This window comes from Triticum urartu, chromosome 6A (genome assembly GCF_056163025.1).
Source record: "Triticum urartu cultivar PI428250 chromosome 6A, HENAU_Tu73, whole genome shotgun sequence".
NCBI classification, from domain to species: domain Eukaryota; kingdom Viridiplantae; phylum Streptophyta; class Magnoliopsida; order Poales; family Poaceae; genus Triticum; species Triticum urartu.
Genome location: NC_141878.1, coordinates 486,663,685 through 486,679,950, shown reverse-complemented (window position 1 = coordinate 486,679,950; position 16,266 = coordinate 486,663,685). Strand labels below are relative to the sequence as shown.

At 41.0% G+C, this 16,266-nt stretch overlaps 1 protein-coding gene across 1 annotated transcript; it reads right to left on the bottom strand.

Annotated features, from left to right (window-relative positions):
- Positions 1–332: 332 nt before the first annotated feature.
- Positions 333–7,463, bottom strand: LOC125514284 (protein RADIALIS-like 4). Its single transcript, XM_048679596.2, has 2 exons — positions 2,041–7,463; positions 333–740 (listed from the first exon to the last, which is right to left on the bottom strand). Exons 1-2 carry the CDS (start codon positions 2,307–2,309, stop codon positions 716–718), a joined length of 294 nt encoding a protein of 97 aa, XP_048535553.1. The 5' UTR covers positions 2,310–7,463; the 3' UTR covers positions 333–715.
- Positions 7,464–16,266: the final 8,803 nt, after the last annotated feature.

Here is a 16,266-nt window from a genome sequence, read left to right as displayed (position 1 = left end):
CGGGGCCACTTGGCAAAAGCTCTCTACCTGATCAACAGTAGTGACATGGCCATTCACTTTGGAGAACTAGACTAGATAGTGAAGGATCATGCAGATCTCTGCAACTGCTTCCAGTGGACCACCCCGCACAGCCCAAGCTTTGGTCACCTGTCCAAGATGGCCAATGTTCATTATCGTATGACTGTTGGGTATCTGGACCAGAATTTGGTGGCCTGAGTTTGGTAACCTCCTGTTCTGCCCTACTACTTTATCATGATAGCACTCAGCAAAGGAAGGAGAAAACGTCGAAAATCCGCTTAAAGCACATAGACGGAAACTGATTTTTCATCAGGTGACATGCTAACGTCAGATATGTAAATCCTTTTTGCACCAAACTTGGCAGATACATGCTGCAATACTTCAAGTATATGTCTGACTTTTTTCAAGAATTCTAACAGTGTGGGTCCCTTTTTATTTTAAACCGGGAGGGCACGCTCTGGACCTCGACTGGAAGTTTTCCATCAAACCACTAGTAACTACACAATTCTAGTACCCTTCTTCTTTTGGTAGGAAATCTACTACCTATGACGACACACACAACAACGCGAGAGCGCATAAGCCCGAAAAATATATAGTAAACGTAACATCTCAGGGAGACTCGGTTATTTGTTTCGGTTTTGCTGGTAAGAGCAGCGCCGTGGCAATAGGCTTCGGATCAGCTCCTCCAAGATCGCGTTCACTGAGGATTGAGGTACCTTCTCCTGGAACAAAGAAACCACAACATCAAACCGTTATCCGTTCGAATAAATTAAAGGAGGGGGAACAAAATGTACACTGTTCTGAAAGTGATTTATTCATCATAAAGGCAAACAGCTTAAAGGTAGTGGGGTTTGTAATGATTTCCCTTGCAAACTTTAGGAAAATGTGCATGGTTGATACCACTGTGCAGGGAGTGGTAGGAATGAGGCCATTCCCTCTTTGCAGAGGAATGCAAAGAGCAACCTCCCAAGAGGAACACCATCACTGGTGTCCTTATCCTGCCTATTTCTCTCACAAGCATAATAATTTGATTGCTGAATTTTCAAAGCACACTGAGTAGCAGCAGCAGCAGCAGCACAAACATACTAATGCTAAAGAATTTTCATTCCCGTAAACAGATTGACCTGCTTCACCGCCCAGTTTAGAGATTAGTAACTAACTATGATTACGGGTGTTTATCCATATCTTTCCCACTGTACTCACAATGTAATTCGACACTAAACTGGATCAGATAGTGTCATTGTGGCCATAGTTATCCACTAGTATTTTGCCGGCAGATCATCATCATGGACAGGTGAGGTTGCCTGGAGTTTGAAATTTCAGCATACTTCTGTTTATTCTGCTGTATCTTCCATTTAGTTGAATTTGCACATTGTTGACAGACAAAAGGGAGTTGACTTGTCTTGCCAAATGGAGTCTCAGTCAACAGAGTGCACAAAACATGAAGAAAGAGCACAAAAGTGTATTACCATTTACTAGTTGGAACTTGGAGTACTCCTTATAAACAGCAAACAAGGATCACATGCTTAATTTATCACAAGGTGGAAATGGAACAGGGCAGCAGACCAGCAGTTATATAGCTAAGTTCAGAAAAATGCAATCTGCAGAGCTAGTCAAATTCCACACTTCGTGAAGAATCTAATTGTCAAACTAATCACATAAGTTATGCAAGGCATAAGTCAATTCCAGCAAAATCCAAGGACAATGGATTTGACTTACATTTCAGATAGCCCAAGATACAGATAATCAAGGCACACCCAGACACTTAAACACAAGCCAAAAGAACAGAATAGGAGGAACAAACTATAAAAGGCATGCTGCAAACTAGAGGGAAACAGATAATCTAGGTGTGGGACGTTAGGAATCATAAAATGACCAAAAGCTACAAAATCAAGTGACAGCATGCAGAAATACTGCTCTTGAACATAAACCCATGACTAGTAGTGCATAACAACAGGTGAGCACATAAAGAGGATGCACAATGAGATTATGTGTGTATGAGAGTACGGGCTTCTTAATTACCTGTGGTCCTCATTGGCACTGCCCCAGGAGTTACTGTTGCTACTGCTAGCGCCGGAGATGTTGTAGAGGGATCCGCGACGGCCTCCTGCATACTCAATGTGATGCAGGTCCTTCAGCAGCTCTTCATAGTGCCTCTTCACTTCATCGACTGACTTCCCATCACCGACTGCTCGTGCCACCTTCTGCCAGCGGTCTGGCGTGTCCTCGTCATACGTCGCTAGTGCCGTCTCAAAGATCTTGTTCTGTTTTGCTGTCCACGATGAACTCATTATCTCTCTATTTTTCCTTTTCTCCTCCCTTTTTACTGTTTCCCCAGCAGGGAGAAATTTTCCAAGAAAGGTCAGGGGACTAGTGGTGAGCACTACTTGTGGCTGCTCGTGTTTCTGTGGAACAAAGAGTGAGCGTAGATGTGCTATTTATAAAGAGGGGGAAGCCAGCAATACCCAGTATTGAGTGGGTGGTGATTTGTGTTAGCAGTAGGCAATGAGTTGACAAGCCTATGTAGGAGGGAGCCATGAGAAATTTCACCAACTCATCACACTAATCTAGTGTGTATTAAATTTGTAGGGAGGAATTACAATCACTCAGATTTGCTGGGAGACTAGACCTTTGTCATTTCATTTCATCCCACAATCTTAATAGATATCATTTATTCTTGCCTTTTTTCTATGTTGAAACTTGAAACCATGCTCTAAGGGTGCATTTGGTACTTACGACAACTTTTTTCTCAAACTCACATCAATATGTGTGTTGTTTTGTATTGGAAGAAGCACACTGAGAAGATGCAAAAATTACCAGGCCAATTAAACCACAATATACAAAGCAACCTAGGCTAACAAAACCAGACAAGCAAAGCAACAAGCCTACACACACAGCTCTACAAAGAAGCAAAAAGGTCACAAGAAGAGGGGTAAGCGCAGGCAAAGCTAGTGGTCAGGAGGCCTAGAGTGCATACTAACCATAACTAGTTGTACCTAAAAAAATATCACAAGGCCATTTGTGCCAGGATAGAAGCATGCAACATCCTTGTTGATGTTACAAACTTAAGGAATGTTTTGAACAAAGGTGCTGTCCACCAATTTGCAGCCAATTAATTGGCTGTACAAACTACATACAATTTGCAACATCACTTAAAACAATGATGCTTAGTAGCAGAGGATATTTGCCCTGAATAGTGAATATAGCAAGTACAAGGAAAAGCTAGTAACTAACAATTTGTGTCGACGACCTCCCCACTGTAACAAAGGTATTCAAATATCTAATTGAAAACACACACCAATATATGCCTCTTTGTCTTTCTGTAACACAGGGAAAAGGAGCCATTATTAGGTCAAAAGGATAGGAGCACATAACTCTTCCTTGATATTTCTACTCGATTAATCAGTGATGGTATATGGTTTCAGATGGACAGAGAAGAATGTCATGCAGATGGGATGTACTATTCAACTGTGGTCTGTGGTCTAATAATTTAACACAAAAAAATACCTGTCCCTGGTACCTATCCACTTTGAGCATATGATGGCAGAAGTGGACATATTGTACAGTCGTCTCATTGCTAGAAACTGTATTAGAACAGCTGCTTTAATAGTACAAGTTTCATGCAATAAAAATAGATTGGCAAGATCTAGTGTATAATGAAGTGGAATAATTAGATTTGGGATTCTTGACTCCCTTGTATAGCTCTCCGTATAGCCCCCTCTTGTATATTCCCCTTCCCTTTGTACATTCTCCCCTCTTCTTCTAACTACCCCTTTGTGTTTTTTCATGCCGCCTTCAATAAAAAATTACTGTCAGGGCCTCACCTACAGTTTTTGGTTCAAAAATAAAGATTTGGGATTCATGAGATAGCTTATTGTTTTATAAGAGATCACATGTTCAGTTCCCATGGGAGATTGATTGGTGGTTTGTTGGAGTTACTACAGGATCCAAACAGCCATTGATACAGGAACTTTATTTTGTACCAGTCCTCTCGGATAATGGAACAGCAAATTTTTTATGCTCCTTAAAAACTAAACCTATGCCACAGTTGAAAATTAAAGTGTCTGCAGATATTGCAGGTAACTAGTAAACCCATTAAGTATGTTAGTACCGTGTCAATATTCTCCTAACAGAAATTGTGACTGGCTTTATACGAATTTCCCATCAAAATTTGATTTAACAACTCAGCTCCTAAATCTTAATAGTTGTTTCCGGTAGAACAATCAAGACCATGCACCAGGGCTGCATGTATAATTAAGAAGAATAGAATGCTTCTGGATAATTTAAGCAGTGCCAGTCAATTTCCAGCTTATTTCATAACAAGTCAAAATATAAATGTTCATGCAGAAAAGAGAGCTATGCCTAAGTATATAATATATATGACTTTTAACTCAAGGGAAAAATTACGTAAACCAGAGCATATCCCTAACCAAGTTCGTAAGAACTAAAAAGCAAATGACAGTAATTGATAATATTTCTAGTGCAACAGCTTGCCAAATTTTATAATAAATCTCATATCATCACTTCCAAAAAGCTATAAGCCATTCTTGTGCCTCTGAAGTTCTTAACAAATTTACGCACAAACTTGATTATTCTGTGAAAGGTTACCAACATTTGGTTGCCGTTTTGTAGAAAGATGCAGTTAAGTTACCTTGCCGTCTTGAGCTTCATTACATTTAGAATAAAACATTCTCAGACCTGCATTGTTCCAAAACTTGTATCAGAAAAGCGAAGTTCAAAAGGTGCTTCTGGCTTTTTTAAGCTTGTCCCAAGTTGCTTCATCTAATCTTTACTCGACACAAATCTTGGGCATACAGGTGTCAGAACATAGCCCGTCAACCAGCACTTACTACTGAACCTAAGCAGATAATATACAGAGATAGTAAGAATAAAATGATAACTACTAACTACTTATAATATTATTCATTGGAAGAAGCATTAATTTTCTCTTGCCTTCTTATGTTCTCTTCTGGCTATTTACATTTAGAAAGATGCCGCAAGCCTCCAAAGGCAGACATTGGAAGCTTTTAACAAGAGAGATTTATGAGGAAGGAAAAGGTCATCTAGTTCAAAAGTAGATTATGCCATGAAGGTACGGAACACCACTGCGCCTATGCATAAGTCACGTCAGCAAATGCTAAAGGTTTTTGTGTGTATGCGGATCTTTCATGTGATTTGGTTCGAGTTCTCATCATCCCAAGGTGTGGACAGGTGGATTCGAGATGATGGAAAAGGCCCCCACCAGGCTAGTAGCTAGGATTCACATCCAAGTGGGATACACCTCTTTACTATCTCTTCTCGACGAATTTAAATTTGGTATTAAACAAAATTAGACCCAAATGTCAATTTGAACCTTTATTATGTGACACCCTTACCTCGACACCATTTCAGTCTTCAAAGGAAGGTATTTGCTTCAATTATTTTCCCTTTCTATGAAAGGTGGAGAGAATCATAACATTCTTCGAATCTATATCTATATCTAAATGGAATTTATGTTGACCGACAGAATTACGACTCACTACACCTGTCAGCCTGCCATGATATGTGATGGGCGGAGAAACAAAGAGTCAAAGTTTATGCTCAAGCGCACCAAATTCCAGTCGCATAAATGGAGGTGTTGCATCACAGGAATGACCACGGATCAAAATAGAGGTCCAAACTATGCCCTTAGGAATGCTGATCTGCAAAAGGTAGGGTTTATGGAAATATCTTATAATCTTGTCAGACTGAATAGCATACCCTCTGTTGATAAATATAGGATGTGTTTTTACCATGCGGAATTGATCTTTAACCAGCAGTTAGTCCAATAATATGTGGGTTGTGCCACACAGAATTTAGACCGTTAAATTCGTATTGAAAAATAACTTTCCTGTGATTATGATTTTGCAATTATGAGCAATGTATTGTATGAGAAATTTGTGGTCAAAGATCAAATTTTGAGAGTCCAACAGAGGGAGAATATGCCGATGTCCTAATCTTCGGACACTCACCAAAGAATGCAATAGGTGATTTCTCTAAAAACAAACATGGATCTTGTGATGGTGATGTCATATAAGAATAAAACAATTATTAAATATGGCATCTGAGATGTTGGATTCTAAAACATGTGAACTTGTTGAAAAGTAGGGGATCTCACAGGAAAAGGCCTGATAATGGATGTGTGGCGTAGGAGCTAAAGAATGATTCCTTGATAAGATATGATAAAAAGACTGAGAAGAGGTCAGGAAGAGGCGACGAAGTAAAAAAGATAAAAATAGAATAAGAATCCAGCAGATCCCTAAGCTATGATGTTCCATCTGCGTACAGAATATGTGGTCCGACTTTTGTAGCCAGCCAATTAGTACATCAGTTTGTAACAATGATAGAATTAAGCAATGTACAGGCATGATTCAAGAACATGAATTCATTTGTTTGGGAATCAATTTGGATAGCTGTCTTGCTGACTTAAGTGTTTCAAATTCCAAAGGTTCAGATTACCGATTGAACTGGGGATTCTAGAAAAAAGAATGATTGAACTTGGAATTCTACAGATAGCATGTTACAACTCTATGCTAAGCCTAAGATCTCAGATACTGAAACGAACGTAGAACACTTCATGAATACAATAAATAATCCAAAAACATTGCTATGATCCACTTAAATGTTAGGAAATCGATGAAACAAGGGTTTTCAGATATCATTCAGACAAAAGCTTGACCTGCAATGAATACTGTACCATGACCCAGTTATGTGGTTTCCTGAGTTCTGAATCTAGAAAACGAGCACTGGATGAACCTAATGTGTGCCGTCAAATGTAACAATGCGGTGGTCGCTGCAAGTTTGCTTTGCGCTTGGCTTTGCCATCCAGGCTTCGGCGTGTTTTGAAATATATACAAGGTAGAGAATGATCTGCCTCCTATTTTCAAAACAAAACAAAAACTTGTAAGGAAATACAAAGCCATTATTTCTGCACGCCACAATTGGCTCAGTCGCACAGTGACCTCATGCATAAAATTGGTAGTCACTAGTCAGCCCATAGGAAACCATCGCAGTGGCGTCGTTGCACACCGACCTGTATTCGCAAGAGTCGCATTTCCGGAGTACACACCCTAAAACTACGCCAAAGGAGCGGTGGCCACACTTCGGCCCCCACAGGCGTATAGAAACAAACACCTGGCCTGCGTGCGTGCGTGCGTGCGAATGCTGGGGGTATCCTCCCCTCGCGGTTACCTCGAACGGCCGAAGGAATCCGCGGGGGCTACGAGGACGCCTCGCGCCTCTCGGTCGAAGCCGCCGCGCGCCGCGTAGCTCGCCTGCGCACCCGCTCTGCATTGAACTTTGAGGAGAGTGGGGCGCTCAGGCTGGGAGGATGCGGCGGGCAGAGAGACGGAGTTCCTGGAATCACATTGGTTTTTTATTTTTATTTTTTGATGATGGGCCCTGGAATCACATTGATCGATCGATGGGGAGGGTGATATATCGCTTTTTTTCTAGAAGAGGATGATATATCGCTTTTTTTCTAGAAGAGGATGATATATCGCTTACTACGAGCCCGAGGCAGCAGATTCTATTTGACGCCTCAGGCGTCCGTTTTTTTCTCCTTTTTTAGGCGCCGCAGAGAGACAGGTTAGGCACGGAACCGATGGTGTGATGGGCGCATCTGATGGCCCTGGAGGCGGCTTAACATTCTCTCAAACCATCTGGATGATGCGTAGAAGTGGCCTTTTTTCTTTCTTGCTTGCTTTCGCAATGGTATTCTTTTCTTTTCGTTTTTCGTTTTCTGCGTTCCTCTGCCAGTCTTTTCAGGGTTATTTTTTATTTTTTCTTTCTTGAACACATATCTACTTTTTTCACATAGATTTTGAATTTTTTTTATACACCAGTATTTATAAATAACATCTTTTAAATACAATATTTACATTTTTTTTAATATATGTTTTGATGTCTAATGTTTTCATACACATTATATAGTTTTCCTACACATCTGAAACATTTGTGTACATATTTAAAAAAAACTCAAATAGATGATTAATATTTTTTCCAAATACATGTTTCTGCACATTATTTTCAAATACTCCCTCCGTAAAGAATATAAAAGCGTTTCAATCACAGAAGAAATGTAAAAGCGTTTAGATCACAAAAGTAAAAAATACTTATATTTCTTTAGAGATCTAAACACTTTTATATTTCTTTACAGAGGGAGACATGTTAAACATATTTTAGATACACGTTAAAAGATTTTTATGAATGGTAACAAAGAAAAAACTACATTGACATTTCTTTACAATTGTATAAGTATATATTTAAAATGTTACAAACATATTTTTTGAAATGTCTGAAAATTTTATGAAAAATTTATATCCTCCGTTTCGAATTATAAGATGTTCCAAATCAGATGTGTATAAACATGTTTTAGTGTGTGTGTTTTACGCATTACAATTCGTATGTAGTTCATATTAAAATATCCAAAACATCTTATAATTCGGAATGGAGGTAGTAACATACATTTTTTAATTGTACAAAACATTATTTCTAAATTAGATGAACATTTTTTTATCATTTTTTAAACATTTGGGAAAATGTCAGACATATTTTTTGTAAACACATGAACATTCCCTAAATGAAAATTAAATTTTACTAATTCTATGAACCATTATTTTTTATTTACACATGCATTTTTTCATATGCGTGAATTTTTTCCAAATGTCACAATCATTTTTTTGAATGATATCAATATTTTAAATAAATTACGCTTACAATTTTTGTACACTGTGTTAACATTTCTCAAGTTCGTGGTTTTCAAAAAAACAAGTAAATAGAAATTATGGAATGTATGTATTTAGATATATTTTTAGAAAACATTAGAAAAACAAAAAGGAACGATGAAACCCAAAGAAAAACGAACAAATTGTGCGGGCCCAACTGCCCGCTCACTTCGCAATGTATTATAGACGCTTCCCAAGGCATTTCCTATATGGCGCATAAGGCGCCTTTATAGTTTGCAAATAGGCGCACAGCCCTCCTCACTGGGTCGGCATATCTCTACTTCTAATGAAGCAGTTGGTAGTCTCGCTTCTAGATTTTTTTTTATCTCACCTTCTATGGTTTTTTTTGGTACCTCGTCCCACCTCACACTGAGCCGCCGCGAACCGAAAAAACCGCGTACCGAAGCCCCCACTCGCCCTCACGCATTCCAGGGCCTAACATCCGATCGCACCCAAGACAATCCAGTGAAAAAAACCTACGAAAATTAACCAGCGAAAAAAACCTAATGGAGGAGTTGGTAGTCTGGTATGGTTTATTTTCAACACTTTCCCAATGACAAAAGATCACGGATCTAACTTTCCTACCTTAGCCAAATAAACGGATCTCTCCCATTAATGCAATTTGCTTTAGCAAACAAATAATATATTCTTTCCTACCTTAGCCAAATCAACGGATCTCTTTCATTAATGCAAATTGCTTTAGGAAACAAATAATAGATTTTTAGGAAACAAATAATCTCTAATCTCTATCTCTAATCTCTAATCCTCTAATAATAATAATTATTAATAATTAATTAATAATACCTAAAAAACGCAGCGTTCCGTTTCCCGTCTTACGTCGTCGAACCCTTCGTCGAGCCTCCCTCCCATGCGCTGTTGGTTTTCCCTGCGTACGTTCCACCACAAACGTGATTCGTTCTTCTTAATTATGTGGTCCCACCCCCATGCGATCAGGCGAAAGAACCAGCAAAACCATCATACCCACGCACGCAAGCAACGAAAAATCCACGCAAGCCGTGTCTCCTCCTCCCTGTTCAAACCCTAGCCGCCCCTTCCCAGTTGACGTCGCTAGCGAGTAGCACGTAGCACAGGCACCAGTGCGGCCCTTCCGCGGTCCCCCTTGACCTCGCAATGAAACAGCTCGTCGGCATTGACGACGAGCTAGTGTGTCCGGTGTTGATTCATGTGGATGGGCCAAGCAGGACAGAGGGCGGTGGATCCGGGACATAGCCATGAAGTCTGCTTCGATGCGCGCCCAGTATTGTCTCAAGTGCATGGGTCGATCCTGGACGGCGGGCGATGGATCAAGGACGTACATAACAGCTTTCACCTACGCAAACGGCTGACTACTCAACCTCCTCTCGGCGGTGGTAGCGGCCAGGTCTGGTTAGCTACCATTTATCTTTAATACATGCCATGAAAGGCGATCAAGAGGAGCAATCATAAGCAGCGAGGTGTTCCAGGGCTACGAGCGCCAGTACTGCGACTCTGCGTCTGCGAGGTCTTCACCAAGATCGCCACCCTCTCTTCCCGTGCCTATTTCTATTCGTTGTTGTTGGTTTCGTCTTACATGGTGAGATCTAAGCAGACAAGATGAAGCAGAGGCTCTCTGAGATCCAGTCCGACGTGCAGGATACTGAATCGCTGGTAAATACTAGATTGTGTTTTATGATTTGATCATCCATTCCGCTGCCTTACATACTGCCTTTGGGACATTTGGCAGGTGGAGGCTTCATTTTGGATGTAGGTGAATGTGTGATTTCTAGAAGCTCTGTATATTAACTTCATGATCTCCTCTTGATTTCCTTCTTGGGGAGTAGATTTGAAGATTTGTCAGCTACACCATATAAAAATCAGGCTGCTGATTCGGGTACATTGCTACTCGGCTTTGCGTTCAATTGAAGTTTTCTGAGATCAACTCTTATGAAACTTCAAAATGAGTAGTCCTCGTATTTTGTGGTTGCTACTTGCACATTGTTCATCTTTCTGTCAATTTTGTTCCATTATTCTGCACTCTATCTGCCAATTTGATTGCATGGTATAGGGTGCGATGGTGGCGTGGGCGCCGCATGGGGTAGGAGCAGTGCCCTGCACAGGCCAACCCATGCCGGGAGCTAGCATCGTGCGGACGCCTGCATGAACGCCGCCATGACGCGTTGCATGGTGTCACTGTCGGGTGTGGCCCCAACATCACGATGTGTGCTCAAGCATGTTGTTTGTGGCTTCAAGCCGCCTGGTGGCCACCGTGGCATCGTGGCTAAACAAGAGGTTGGTGATGAAGAGCCTGCACTCGTCCGGGCGAATATGGCGGAGCATCCACGGCGATGTGGACGCGGCTGCAGCTGTGGCTGGATGGAGAAGCCTTAGGTCCTGGTAGATTATCTATTGATGACATAATCCTCCAGAGCTACAATAGCTAGAAAGATGCCTTGTCGTGGGGAAGTCTCGCTGCTGGAAGCGCCATCGGTGATCTGATTTGAAGAGTCCAACAAGAGGTCAATGGAATTCTCATCTCCAATATGTTCGCATTTTGACATGTCCTTGTTGATTCGGCTGTTACATTGTGTTATAGTTCACTTGTTTTTCACCTTTTTCATACTACTATGCACTGGAATGTCCATGTTTGCTAATTTGCAGATTGAATTGTTCTGATAAAATATGCTAATATATGTCACTTCTTTCTGATAGGTATCCGGAACGCTTAACTGCATTGCTTCGGTGATAACTTTTTCTTATTGTTGCCATTTTGTGTTATGGTCAGGATTTTCTTCTTTCACAGACATTAGAAGTCTAGAACTGTGATAAAAATAAATAAAGTTTGGAATAAGCTAGAATCTTAATAATCTCCAATATCTGCTCCACATGTGTGGAATCAATCATCCAGATATATATACTTGGATTGATGCAGCCATGCCCAATAAGAATCTTCATGTAAATAAATCGAAGAATTCTCCACTGATGAATAGGGAGCTGCACCAGCCATCATATGGTCTTTTCATTTTCGTGGTAAGACTGGACTGACCTCAAGACTTAAGTATCTCGGAACCATGCTTTTCCTGCGTAGTTTTCAACATGCTATTACATGGTCTATCAAGTGTGTGTGAAGATTCTTGAATTTACCCTGACATTATGGAACCTTTGTGCTGAAACAATTAAATATGTTAATCTATAATGATAGCAATGAAGACACGCAATTTCATTATCAGTACAGTGCAAATGGTCATGTGGCCATTATAGCCTATCTTCAGTATTGTGGTCAACATTGAAAGGATTAATGTACTCTTCGAAACGACATGTTCCATTTTCCCTATGTATTTTTTGTTCAGATGCCCTACTACTGTTTTATTGACTGCAGGCAATCTATTTTGTATGGTATGATTTTGTTTGTTGGAGAGATACTAGCTGCCCCTTTTCCACCTGTTAGTAAGTTTTGTAGCAGACTTCTTAATTGATATTATAGACGTTCTAAGGTAGACGTGGTATTTTCAGTTAGACCGATTTCTTGTATTTTATCCACTGTTATAGGAGTTTGTTACCTTTGTTTTTTGATCGAAAATTAAAATGTGCATGCATTGTCGAAGTTTGTGAAGTAGAATTAATAACCTTCTGGTTATTGATCAATATATATATCTTGGATGTCCCATAGCAACGCAAGGGCATTCAGCTATCCTTGAAAAAAAAGAACTGTCAAACCGCTCAAGAACCTGCCAGGTCAAGCCTCTCCCTCCGCTGTTTGGCACTGCCTACCCCCTCTCCCCCGAATACCGCGATAGGGAAGATCCGGTCGATCGAGAGAGACCGATGTTGTCGACCATTGATGTTGCATGGGAGACCTATGACAGTGGAAACATGCTCCCCTTCGCGCCAACGTCGCTTCGAGGTCACTGACACGGGTGACCCAGCGATTTGTCGCTGCCATCCCGTGCTACTTTGCCAACGTTGTGGGCGTGGGCTACTGGCCTTCCAGGTACTCGACCGTCGGGCTTATCAAATTGGGCCGCTGCCGGTCTCACTATAGATGCATCATGTGTCGTCGGCCATTCCACCATTGCCGCCTACGTTTCCCAAATCAGTTACATGTACGGTCCATACATACCCAGAGACGTTGGTGCGTTCACACTTCTCATGGATCTTTGTATTAGCCTGATAGTGTTGGGATCTCGAAATTTTGCTGTAGGTGAAGAAGGGATTCCTATCTCGAAATTCTGCTGTAGGTGAAGCGCCTCCTGTAGGCCATGGAGATGACCAGGGATGCATTGGGAGACGGGAGACGTAAAGCGCTGGAAAGGAGTATTGTATTATGCATGGTCCTCCTTCGCTTTTTGGAAGGATGTATAGTCGTTTTGATACATAAGATATAATTTCAGGTTCTATATACATATTGGTTTGATATGTTTTCATTTTTTATCATTTCAATGAATAATGCAGTCTGGATTTGTTTTATCATGCCAATTTGAGGCATTCTGTATGGGTTGGTTGGAGGAATATTATTTTTTGACGCACTATGTGTGAACATGTTGAAGGGGCATGACCATCAACGAGCTTGTGGCAGAAGTTTGAATGTGAGTAGCTCCTATCTTTTGTGTACTTATTTTCAGTCTATCAATTAAAGGGTAGAATGATTACACATGCAGTTATTTTGGTGTAAGCTTTGACAAGGGATGCCGATTGTTATGTTGAAGAGGCTAAAATCTTCCTCGGTAAGTGATGTGCATTATGCATCTGATAAAAAAAGAGACTTTAGGGAGTTGATTGTGCCCATGAGAGGTGGTCCTGATATTAGGCTTGCTATAACATGTCATATTTAACACGTAATGTTCTTTACCAACCAAATGTTCACGTTTTAGATTATAAAAAATGATGACCTCAAAGACAAAGAGCTCCAAGAACTCGGTTCTGAAACTTTTGGTTAGTCTGAGTAATGAAATGTGACCCTACTGGAAGTTCTACCTCATTTCAGTTCTTCTCTTTTCCATTTAATTATCTATTTCATTCCAAGCTAACTGTCTTACATACCTATATCTTTCAATGCAAGACTACACGAGGACTATGGTCTATGGGTATCAAGCTCCTTCAAATAATCTGCACCAGTTCTTCTGGAGAATAATGTGTATGCATGGTCTACAATGGAGTTTACAAGATAGATTCACTTACTCAAAGATTCAGCCTAACATTTACCATAAGGATTATGTATGTTATACCAACTCTCAGTAATCTCTACTACTAATGTCTTAGTTGGTAGTCTCGCCTCACTTCACCTCATCCCACCACTCATATCTTTCGCCCACCTTTGACGTCATCACATCACAGCATTGGGTTGGCCCATTAACGTGTATGTGAACGCAATCCTCCCATCGTGTGCCCTCCTCGCGATAATCCCGACGTCCTCGCGCTGCCGTTCTCTTCTCCCTTATCTCCTCTACCAGCGTGCCTTCCTTGCGATCCTCCCGACGTGTCCTCGCGTCGCTGATACGTCTCCAACGTATCTATAATTTTTGATTGCTCCATGCTATATTATCTACTGTTTGGACTATATTGGAATTTATTTTCCACTTTTATATTATTTTTGGGACTAACCTATTAATCGGAGGCCCAGCCCTGAATTGTTGTTTTTTGCCTATTTCAGTGTTTCAAAGAAACGGAATATCAGACGAAGTCCAAACGGAATAAAATCTTCGGGAACATGATTTTCTCACCGAACGTGATCCAGGAGACTTGGACCCTGCTCCAAGGAACAAAAGAGGCGGTCACGAGGGTGGGGGGCGCGCCCTCCTGCCTCGTGGGCCCCTCGTTGCTCCTCCGGTGTACTTCTTCCTCCTATATATACACACATACCCCCAAACGATCAGAACAGGAGCCAAAAACCTAATTCCAGCGCCGCAACTTTCTGTATCCACGAGATCCCATCTTGGGGCCTGATCCGGAGCTCCGCCGGAAGAGGGCCGTCATCACGGAGGGCTTCTACATCATCATAGCCTCTCCGATGAAGTGTGAGTAGTTTACCTCAGACCTTCGGGTCCATAGTTAGTAGCTAGATGGCTTCTTCTCTATCTTTGGATCTCAATACAAAGTTCTCCCCCTCTCTCGTGGAGATCTATTCGATGTAATCTTCTTTTTGCGGTGTGTTTGTTGAGACCGATGAATTGTGGGTTTATAATCAAGTCTATCTATGAATAATATTTGAATCTTCTCTGAATTCTTTTATGTATGATTGGTTATCTTTGCAAGTCTCTTCGAATTATCCGTTTGGTTTAGCCAACTAGATTGGTAGTTCTTGCCATGGGAGAAGTGCTTAGCTTTGGGTTCGATCTTGCGGTGTCCTTACCCAGTGACAGAAGGGGCAGCAAGGCACGTATTGTATCGTTGCCATCGAGGATAACAAGATGGGGTTTATTTCATATTGCATGAATTTATCTCTCTACATCATGTCATTTTGCTTAAGGCGTTACTCTGTTTTTAACTTAATACTCTAGATGCATACTGGATAGCGGTCGATGAGTGGAGTAATCGTAGTAGATGCAGAATCGTTTCGATCTACTTGTCACGGACGTGATGCCTATATACATGATCATGCCTAGATATTCTCATAATTATGCTCAATTCTATCAATTGCTCAACAGTAATTTGTTCACCCACCGTAGAATACTTATGCTCTTGAGAGAAGCCACTAGTGAAACCTATGGCCCCTGGTCTATTCTCATCATATCAATCTCCATCACTTTAATATTGTTTTGCTATTTACTTTGCCTTTACTTTTACCTTGCATCTTTATATCAAAAATACCAAAGATATTCTATCTATCAGATCTCACTCTCGTAAGTGACCGTGAAGGGCTTGACAACCCCTAATCGCGTTGGTTGCGAGTAGCTATCGTTTTGTGCAGGTACGAGGGACTTGAGCGTGGCCTCCTACTGGATTGATACCTTGGTTCTCAAAAGCTGAGGGAAATATTTACGCTACTTCGCTGCATCATCCCTTCCTCTTCGGGGAAAACCAACGCAAGCTCAAGACGTAGCAAGAAGGATTTCTGGCGCCGTTGCCGGGGAGTCTAGGCAAAAAGTCAATATACCAAGTACCCATCACAATCTCTATCTCTCACATTACATTATTTGCCATTTGCCTCTCGTTTTCCTCTCCCCCCAATTCACCCTTGCCGTTTTATTTGCCCTCTCTCTCTATCCTCCCTCTCTGTTTGCCTCTTTTGTCCATTTGCTTTTTGTTTGCTCATGTGTTAGATTGCTTGTTCGTTGCGATGGCTCAAGATACTACCAAATTGTGTGACTTCACCAATACCAATAATAATGATTTCCTTAGCACTTTGATTGCTCCTCTTAGCAATGCTGAATCTTGTGAAATTAATACTGCTTTGTTGAATCTTGTTATGAAAGATCAATTCGCCGGCCTTCCTAGTGAAGATGCCGCTACTCATCTGAATAGCTTCGTTGATTTATGTGATATGCAAAAGAAAAAAAGATGTCAATAATGTTGTCGTTAAATTGAAGCT

Bases quoted from the DNA above. Each gene is read 5' to 3' on its own strand.
- LOC125514284 (XM_048679596.2), bottom strand. From the start codon at position 2,309: ATGAGTTCATCGTGGACAGCAAAACAGAACAAGATCTTTGAGACGGCA. The intron at 741-2,040 runs GTAATTAAGAAG...TCTTTGTTCCAG, and splicing joins AGTGCCAATGAGGACCACAG to GAGAAGGTACCTCAATCCTC.